Here is a 9,377-nt window from a genome sequence, read left to right as displayed (position 1 = left end):
AACAAGTACTAATTCTAGAACAGCATTTCCTAAAGTGTTCCATGGGTTAATAGTCTAAAAAGATATGACTCTTATTGGGTTTCATGGTCAAAGAAGTTTGGAAAACATGAAAAACAGTACCCCCCCCCACACACACAAATTCAAAATATGTGTTAGGTTAGGAAGTCTCTAAGAGGTCCTGTATAAATAATTGGCTTATTTTACCCTTTCCACAATTAACATCCATCAATATCCAATGAAACTACTATTCTAGGTACCATATTATGGGAAATTCTGCTCTTGGAGATATTTTAGCAGTCAGATTTTTATTAAAAATAATACCTAAAACCTTCTATACAATTAATCAATAAAATGTTATGATCTACTATAAGTTACCAGTGCATCTGTGACAAGAATTGCCAACCAGGACCAGGGAATTATGTAAATTTTGCAAGAGCAAAGGTTGAGTGTATTTGGGTGATTGTATTGCCGGTGCTTGGCAAGGGGCCAGCACACAGTAGGCACTCAGATATTTGTTGAATGAGTGAACAGACAATGCAGACCCAATCTAGGGATGTGAATAACTAAACCCCTCCCTACTGATGTTTTATTTACCAAAAAAAAAAAAAAAAAAAAAGTCCAAAAGAGCCTTAGGCCAATGAGCTTCCAGAATGAAAGGAATACAAGAGTAGATCTTCCTCTAGTGCGACCACATCAACTTCTCCTTGGATCCTAAAGCATCATTCATACTCTCCCAGTGAATAAATTACTGATTTGTAATACTGAAAATGGATTTTATAACAGAGGGTGCACTCTTGGTCTTAACAAGGGAATTTGACACTATAGCTCACCAAAGCTGCAGAATAAGGATGGGATCTACATGAGGACAAAGACTGAGATAGGACTTGAGATAAAGTAGAAAGCAAACAAGTTCCTTCTCAACTCTGTGCTTTATCAAAATTGAGGTGCTTGATGCTTAGGTTTTTGCAAATATACTGAAACATCAATAACTTTGAGATTGCTAAGGAGGCTTGATTATATTATTATGGATGGGTGAATCTGTTATCAAACAATGAATTGTAAATTTTGCATACCATTCTTAACCCCAAAAATGATCGGTATTAGCAGTTCTTAAAAAAAAATTATAATCCCCAAATTGAAACAGGATACTTATTTTTAAACCTGTTGAGAAAAAGGTCTTCAAATCCTTAAGTTAAAAGGACAATTTGAGAAAAAGAATCTGTAATATAAACCAATATTCAAAGATATAAAAAGGAGTGTTTTGGCATAAAGATAACAAATATTTTTTATATAAACATATTAATTCAAACTTTCATATAAGGTTATATATTATATAATATAATTTCTAAAACTTTGGGGAAAATTTGTTCTCTAAGACCCTAGTTTGAAGAAAAGAGAATTCTATCTACTTTTATATAAATCCCAAGAGGTTTTCTCTTTTTACATATGATTACTATAGTCTCTGAATCAAAGTTTGGGGTTAGACTGATAATTTGTGCTATTTGGGGGTATGAGAGGCTGGATGAAACATAGAGTTTGGATAACAACCATTAAAACTCCTGGGACCTAAGTTTATAACAACAGCTGGGCATAATACTGCAACTTGTCCCTGACCTGGAAAATCTAGGTTAGTAAATTATTGAGTAGCACAAAGCTTACATTCTCTATAATTTCACAGCTTTCAAGACTGCTCTGGAAGAAGTCCCAGGAAATCTTTTAGGGTCTGAGTTCCCCCCCTACCTCCCCCAAAATAAGTGTGACTTTATGAGGACCCTTTATCCTTTTAGTCCCAAAATTTTTCCTGATGTATTTAAAGCCTAAAAGTTGTAAATTTCAAAATGGCCAATAAAACTTGGGGGTAATAAAGCAGTCTGAGTGCGGGTGTACATGCCATGTTTGGCAGACAGAAGCAGTACTGGCTTTTGGTAGCCAGTATTTGGGAAGGTGTGGTAGATCACCTGGCTGCCTGTTGCTAACTATCCAGCAACTCTTGCTAAAGGCAAGAGCAGCCCAAGCAACCCCAACCATATGAGGGCTCCATGGACTTCTCTCCAGGACAACCGAAGTAATGGGGTCTTTAGCTGGCCCAGACCACTGATCTTTGAACCTGCTCAGAACTGTAATTTTTCCTGACCAGGAGTGAAGTAAGTCATTGTGGCTGGAGTTGTACAGCTGCTGGAAGAGTGCTATGGCATTGACCTGCCTGTGAGATGAAGCCACATAACTCTGTTCACCCCAACATGCTGCAGATCCCCCCATTTTTCCCCCAAATCTGAAGACAGCAGAGAAACCTAGACTTGCTTTTACTACGTATATGGGTGTGGTCTCTCACAAGAGGCCTACCCACTGAGAAACAAAAATACTTTCACCTGCTTTTACCTTTGGAACTTGAAAATTAGTCTTTACAAGAAGCAACACTAAAACAAATTCTTGATGCATTACTTTGTATTGTACAGTTCCAGTCTCAGAACATACATACATATTCTGAATATATATATTCTAAGATACAATTTGGTTCTCCTGTATTCATCAATCTGAAGCAGGCAGTGTGCACCTTAATAGGAACAGAGTTAAAAATTCCACTTTTGCTCTTCACGAGATTTGCAGCGTTTTGAACACATGGAGTGTTTTCAAAAGCAGATACAGAATCCACTAACATTTATTGAGAGCCTTCAGGGTCTCACACTCTGTGCTACGTTTTACATATGTAGTGCTGTTTAATCTTCACAGTGATATCAATCCATCTTTAAATGGGTCTTACTTCCAGTTTGCAGACGAAGAATGGTCTCTTAGGTGGTACACTTTAGACTCACAAAAATTGTGGCAGAGCTTCTATTAAGTCATGTCCTGTTGCTAAGCCAGGGCTTTGTTCCATGAGCCACAGAGACTCCTACAGGTCACACCATAATAATATGGGAACCCATGGGAATAAGTGGGTGTGGCCAGGAAGATACATCCAATTAGAAACAAATGGAATTTAAAAAGTCGCCAAATAATCCAAAGATTCTTCTGAAATCTGAGGGCTATCCTAATGATTTGTGAAAAGGTTACCTAGTCATTTAGAAAGTACCATTTCACAGTTTCTGTCCATGATCTTCTATTAGACAAATTACAGATTTTTCAGAGCTGGGAACTAAAAGTATAAGTACTTGGTCATGTGGAATTGATTAATAACAAATACACAAATCACTTTCCACTATTGTCCTCTATGCAATAACTAATATTTTTATGATAAAAAGTTCTTTTTTTCTCACTTTGATACCCACAGGCTCCATTACACAATAACTTGCTATTCAAAATTGTTATCTCTAAAATAAATTTTTCTGTTACCTCATGATACATTGTGGTATAAGGACATTTAACATTCAAATTGCTAACATAATTTCATATATATCTTCCCTCCTGTTGCTCTTTAATTTGGCACTGAGCAGCTGAGGTTTGAGGTTTTAATCAAAGAGCATTGAATGAGGCAATTTATAAAATCAAATGAGGATTCTTTTTTCAATTATTTCATTCACTGTTTATACCTACTAATTGTAGAATAGTCTTAGAATGCATTGATGCACAGATTATTTCTTCCTCTGCTTGACCATGTCTAAATGCAGGCTTATTTTCAAGTGGTACAATATAGTAGAATAAAAAGCATGATGGCTACAGCCCAATGACTAACTCAAGGCAAGTTAGTTATCTCTTTAGGTCTCATTTTCATCAACTGTAAAATGGAGATACACCTCCTTCATATGGTCAGTGAGGGGATTAAGTGAAATAATCCATGGAAAGAATTAGCAAGGTGCCTGTCACATCACAAGTGCTCAGCTCTTATTAAGATGATGACTTTGAGAGCTCATACTGAAACATTACTGCTCTTATATTTTTAGAGCAGAAATATTCTCAGAACTATATTAATCATTATGCTTAGCCAAAAGAGAGCAAAAGCACGCAAGAGCATCATTCTCAGCTTGGCACAGGGACTCACCCAGCTCAGGTTGCTGGCTTCCCATGCAGCACAGGCCTGGGGCAGACGGCTCCTATAAGGCAGTAACTGCAGTTGCTATAGTCATGGGGCAGGCAGAGCAGCTGGAAAGGCCCACGGGTTAGAGAAGGGCAGACTGGCCTCCAATTGGGGTTGTGTTAGAGGACAGTAGAAAGTTAGTAGTAGGGACAAGACAGGCAGCTGATCAAATTCAAGAAGACAGACAACAGTCTAGGCAACAACAGTGACAGATCAAGCCCAGAGAAAGAGGGCTGAGTTCAGCTAGCTGGAGATAAACGGTAGGAGTTAAGGTCCCAGAGAATCCCCCAGGGAGATGCCTCATTGAGAGCATTTGACCTGGACTGCAGGCTTTTTGCCCCTGAAGTTCCAAATGGACTCATTTTATTAGAGAAAACTCATCTCTTTATCATAGACAAGGTGGGCTGGGGATCATCCTTATCCTCTCCATAGACTTGAGGTCTATCGGTCAGAGAGTAGTAAGACCAAGTCTGCCTATTTGGAACTCCTTCAAAGTATGTATGAACCCGTGGTATGGTAGGCTGATCAAAGTAGAGCAGAGTCACTTTCATGGGGCTGTGACCACCAAAAGATGTAAGAATGAATCTTCTGAAAGAGGTCCCAAACAAAGTGATGGTCATGAGAAATAAAACAACTTTAACTAGACATACCAGCTCCAAACAATGAAGATTAAAGTTTTTAAAAATTATGAAATGGATATTTTAACTGCCTGACAAACTAGAGACTTCGGGATGTTCCAGCCACTTATATTTTCATATTTTATTTTGCACATTTAGTGTCACGTTACTGCCATCATCCATGCCAAAGCTGTTGTTATAATCAATAACATCTACTAGAACTCTGGGCAGGGTCTGTTTGTTTTCTGAAGCTAATTCCAATAATGTTTTCTGAAAATGTCTTGATTCTCACTGTTTATAAGCAACCGGGAGTGAGCCAGACTTCCGCACAATGAAAAGAGTTATCCTGGTCCCATGAGCACAGAGATAAGGTATGATGATATAGTGGTGGAGCAGGGTGCCACTCCCAGTTCATCCTGAGACACACAGAAGAAACCAGCCTGCTGAGGACATTGGAGGGAGGAAATGTGCTCTACTAAGAAACATCAGTCAAGCAGAGAGAGTCAATTATCATATGGTTTCACTTATTTGTAGAGCATAACAAATAGCATGGAGGACAAGGGGCGTTAGAGAGGAGTAGGGAATTTAGGTAAATGGGAAGGGGAGGTGAACCATGAGAGACTATGGACTCTGAAAAACAGTCTGAGGGGTTTGAAGTGGCGGGGGGGTGGGAGGTTGGGGTACCAGGTGGTGGGTATTATAGAGGGCACGGCTTGCATGGAGCACTAGGTGTGGTGAAAAAATAATGAATACTGTTTTTCTGAAAATAAATAAATTGGAAAAAAAATAAAAATTAAAATAAAAAAAAAAAAAGAAACATCAGGGGACCTAGAGGCCAGGCTAAATTAAATAAGGTAGAACTGTTAGCAAAGCTGTACAAAAGATATTGCACATCACGTTTATATGATGACCCATGGAGGAAGAACGTGCAATGATGCACAAACATACTTAAGGTGCTAGAACCTAAGTGGTATAGCAGGGTATATATAAAACAAATGTAGATTATCCCAGAATTTCAATAAGGTCAAAAGTTAATCACCCTAAAGCAACATTAAAGCGATCACATATCACTGGACCCACAAATGGTTGATACTGTCAGGAACTGGGGCTTTGAGAAAATCGGACGGCCATAAGTCCAAACCTTTAACACACATGCAGAATGATTTCTGATACTCAGCTTTCGTCATTCAAATAAAATATTCAGTCATTTAATTCCTATTAAATTAATTCTATTGTCATTCCCAGCAAAGGCACCCTAAACACTTAATTTTCACATTATTTTGGACTTGCAAATCATGAGATAATTTCATACTTAACTGCAACATTTTCCAATATGGCTCATCAATGCCCTCTAGCGATCATAAGACCAGTTCAAGTCAGTCATCCCCCCCCAGCCCACCAAAATTGTTTTAAAAAGGCACCAAGTCACTGAGTGTTCAGTTTCTGCTGCCTGCTAAAAATAGATCTTCTGCCACTGTTATTTGTACTCAAGTTACTGCCCTTTAGAATCCATAACAGACAAAACCACTTATTAAGGAACATGCAATTCAATCATCTGAAAACATGTCAAAGCAACCTTTGCCTGATCTCATTGTGAACACATTATTTTGGCCATCGGGGAGCCTTTTAACCATGAATAAACATGATTACAAAGTAGTTAAGAAACATCTTTTTTTTAAAAAATAATACATTTGTATAGTTACTTTATTTCTCTTCCCAACTTCTTTCTATGTATTTCATGACTATCATACATGATCTCAAAGACCATATTCACAACAATCTGTATTACAGTTGCCTGATCATTTATCTCCCACCACATTTGGTATGTTTGTTTGCTTGTTGTTGTTGTTTTTAAATAAAGACTTTCAGCAGATGTTCCCATTCATTAACTATGTACCAGGGTTCTTAAACAGGTGGCCTTTAGGATCATTGATCTACAGGTATGGTCTAGTCACATTTTAAATTTTCTTACTAGTTGCCAACACTTAAACATCTGAATTTCTGGCATCCCTTAAGAGAAGAAATCACATTTGGCAGTGTCTGTCTATCCAACATCCCTGCTTAGCAACACATCCAGAATCTAAGCAGGACTCCCCCATTAGGTAAGGCCTGTGTTCTTCAGGAGCTAGTCACAGCTTAGCCTACATCAGCCACAAGGATTTCTTACCTGGTCCCTGCAGGCATCTGAGTTTCAACTCCTGAGTTTGTGACCCGTTTGAATTCTTCCTGTAAAAGTTCTCTTTATAATCCTTATAACCAAACTAATCTATCATATTAGCACAACAAAACTCTACCAGAGGCACAGACTAAAGGGAACACACTGTTATAAAGAAAAGGGAAAAGATATTCTTAGCAATAGACAAATGCAAACACACAAATGAGTAGTCTAGGTTGGGGTCAAATGCAATCGATTCCCTCAAACTTGATGAAGTACACGTTGTGCTTATGAATTAAGTCTTCATTCTCAGATGACAAAACCTTACCACGGGTTCAAATATAGCAAATGAGCAATAGTGATAGACTTAACAACAAGCTACCTGTTCACATTTCAACATTTCCTTCTTAGAACCAAAGACCTAATGATCAAATGATTGGCAGTCAGACCATAAAGAGAAAACATGGCACTCACAGGTGTGCTGCTGTCTGAGAAGGTGTTCATGCTGACAGAGCTGCTCAGCTTCTCTGAGGACACAGAGGGCGGGGACGGGCTTCTCTTCTCAAGAGGGTCCTGCCGCTGCAGGTACTCACGCCAGGCTCGTTGAATGCTAGAAAAACAAAACAAAATGACATGCGCTCTGTCACTACTTGGTCACAGACTCAGAAAAGCACAAGAAGTCTGAAGGAATTGGCTTTGGAACTGGAAAATGTAACACACGGAATGTGACACAGGAAATCGGTGTTTCTCTCTTCTACTGATTTGACAATCATGGACTAAGTTAAATCAGTCTACAAGAGTCATCTTAGTCAGAAAAAGTCATCAAAGTGAAACTAGTTTGCACATGTAAATGTACTTTGATTTATGGGACACAAAATCTTTCAATTTCTCATTCTATGTTTCAAATGAGAATAATAAATAGGCTACCATATCCATTATTCGTGCACTAATATAGCCTTGTTGAGAGACTCCTTGAGACAAGGTCAGCCCTAGGCTCTGACAGTGACTGCAGTGCAGCTCTAGAGGATGCCATCTGCACAGACCTCAAGGTGAAGGGAATCCCATGATGCTATGGCCCTGCTCTGGGGACAAGACAGTCAAGAGCCCTGTGGTCATGGATTTTTACATACTGTGGAAGGAAACAGGTAATATATGATAAGTAAAGGAATGGACAGAGAGGACAGAATATCTTGAAGTGTTGTGAACTATCCAAAAGCTGAAACAACACAAGATTAGGTGGCTGTTGGAGATTTTACCCAAGGAAACTTTTTATTTCCTGTGATTAGTATCAAAACAAAGTCTTCTGCTTCCTATAATAGAAAGCTCTTCTTTGTGAAAGAGAAGTAATTTTTTTTCTACCTGAACTTGTTTCTAATCTTTGAAATTAACATCTAGTTTTTCACAGGTGATCAGTGAATATAGTTCTCTTCTGGGAATTAACCAAACACGAAGACCAATTTTCAAGATTCAGCCTTTTAAAATAGTTTTAACTAATTACACTACTATTTCTTCTTCACTCGTAGAAGTGTTTGATCTTCTATAATTCTTCCCAAACCCAATCAAGGCAATCAAAGTTGTCTCTGTATAAACAAACTGATTTATTTTTACTTGGCTGAATGGTTCAAAAAGCATCAATTCTCAATGGTCAGAGGTTAAAAAGGGCACCAAAAAATTATGATGTTACTAAATTTATACATGTCCCTAATTTATTAAGGCTCTGAATTATAATGCTCAAGGTAAAGTCCAAAAGCCACAGTTAAACAATACCTTTGGGTCAGAGGCCAATTTCCCCTGAAGCTATGAAACATAAGTTTCAAGGGCCCTTACAAGCCAGGATTTTCTTCTAAGACCCTAAGAGGGGCTCTCCATGGTTTGCATAAAACTGCAGAAGTAGAAAACTTCTAGGATTTTTTTTTAAGAGCGCTCCAAATTATATATACACTTCAGACCCTATTAAGGCAGGATATGGTCCTGCTTTGGATTATATGTGTTTACTGTTTAATTATACAATGCTTGCTCAAAATACATACTTATTTATTTACTTTTCTTCGGTTTAGGTATTTTAAACAGAATCTCAAGGAAGGTTCTGTAAGAGTTTGGTAGTCCTGCTGCTTCTTCAGGGACCCATTTTATTAGGGAGTAGCAAAGTTTTGGAAACTGTTAATAATTTTTATGTCATCTAAAGTCTCCCAGAGTCCTGATAACAAGTTCAGCCACTGGAGGGCACCTAATGTTTGTAAACCTGCCCATTAAGGGCTTTAAAAAAAGTGGCATCGTAAAGGCTATTTTTAAAATATAAAACATTAGCAAGGCATGGGACACCCATACATTTGGTGGTATTGAGGCTTATCGTCTTGATTATTTAGAAAATATGGAAAGAAAACGTAGTAGCCAGTTGAGTTTCCATTTTAGTTTATTGAACACCAGGGGGCAGTGTGATGCCTTTAAAGAACCAAATAATGCTGGGGAAAACCGAAGTGAGATGGGCAAAGGTGAATTTGCACTTAAAGCATCCCCTTCCCCCTCTTAGTTCTGTGGTGCCTGGAAAGTGACATTATCAGTTTTCCTTAAGCTAAAGACTAAGAAGACAGCA

The 9,377-nt window shown here is 38.2% G+C and overlaps 1 protein-coding gene across 1 annotated transcript in view; it reads right to left on the bottom strand.

Annotated features, from left to right (window-relative positions):
* Window positions 1-4,460: 4,460 nt before the first annotated feature.
* Window positions 4,461-9,377, bottom strand: part of IQCJ (IQ motif containing J) — a 208,923-nt gene continuing 204,006 nt past the window's right edge. Inside the window, 4 exon segments of the mRNA XM_044254813.1 lie at window positions 4,461-4,521; window positions 4,523-4,600; window positions 6,797-6,855; window positions 7,259-7,394. Of these exon segments, the coding sequence (XP_044110748.1) occupies window positions 4,461-4,521; window positions 4,523-4,600; window positions 6,797-6,855; window positions 7,259-7,394 (334 nt within the window).

Source organism: Neovison vison, chromosome 6, assembly GCF_020171115.1.
Source record: "Neovison vison isolate M4711 chromosome 6, ASM_NN_V1, whole genome shotgun sequence".
Lineage (NCBI taxonomy): Eukaryota > Metazoa > Chordata > Mammalia > Carnivora > Mustelidae > Neogale > Neogale vison.
Note: the sequence above shows the minus strand (reverse complement) of the source record. Positions and strands in the feature narration are given on the sequence as shown.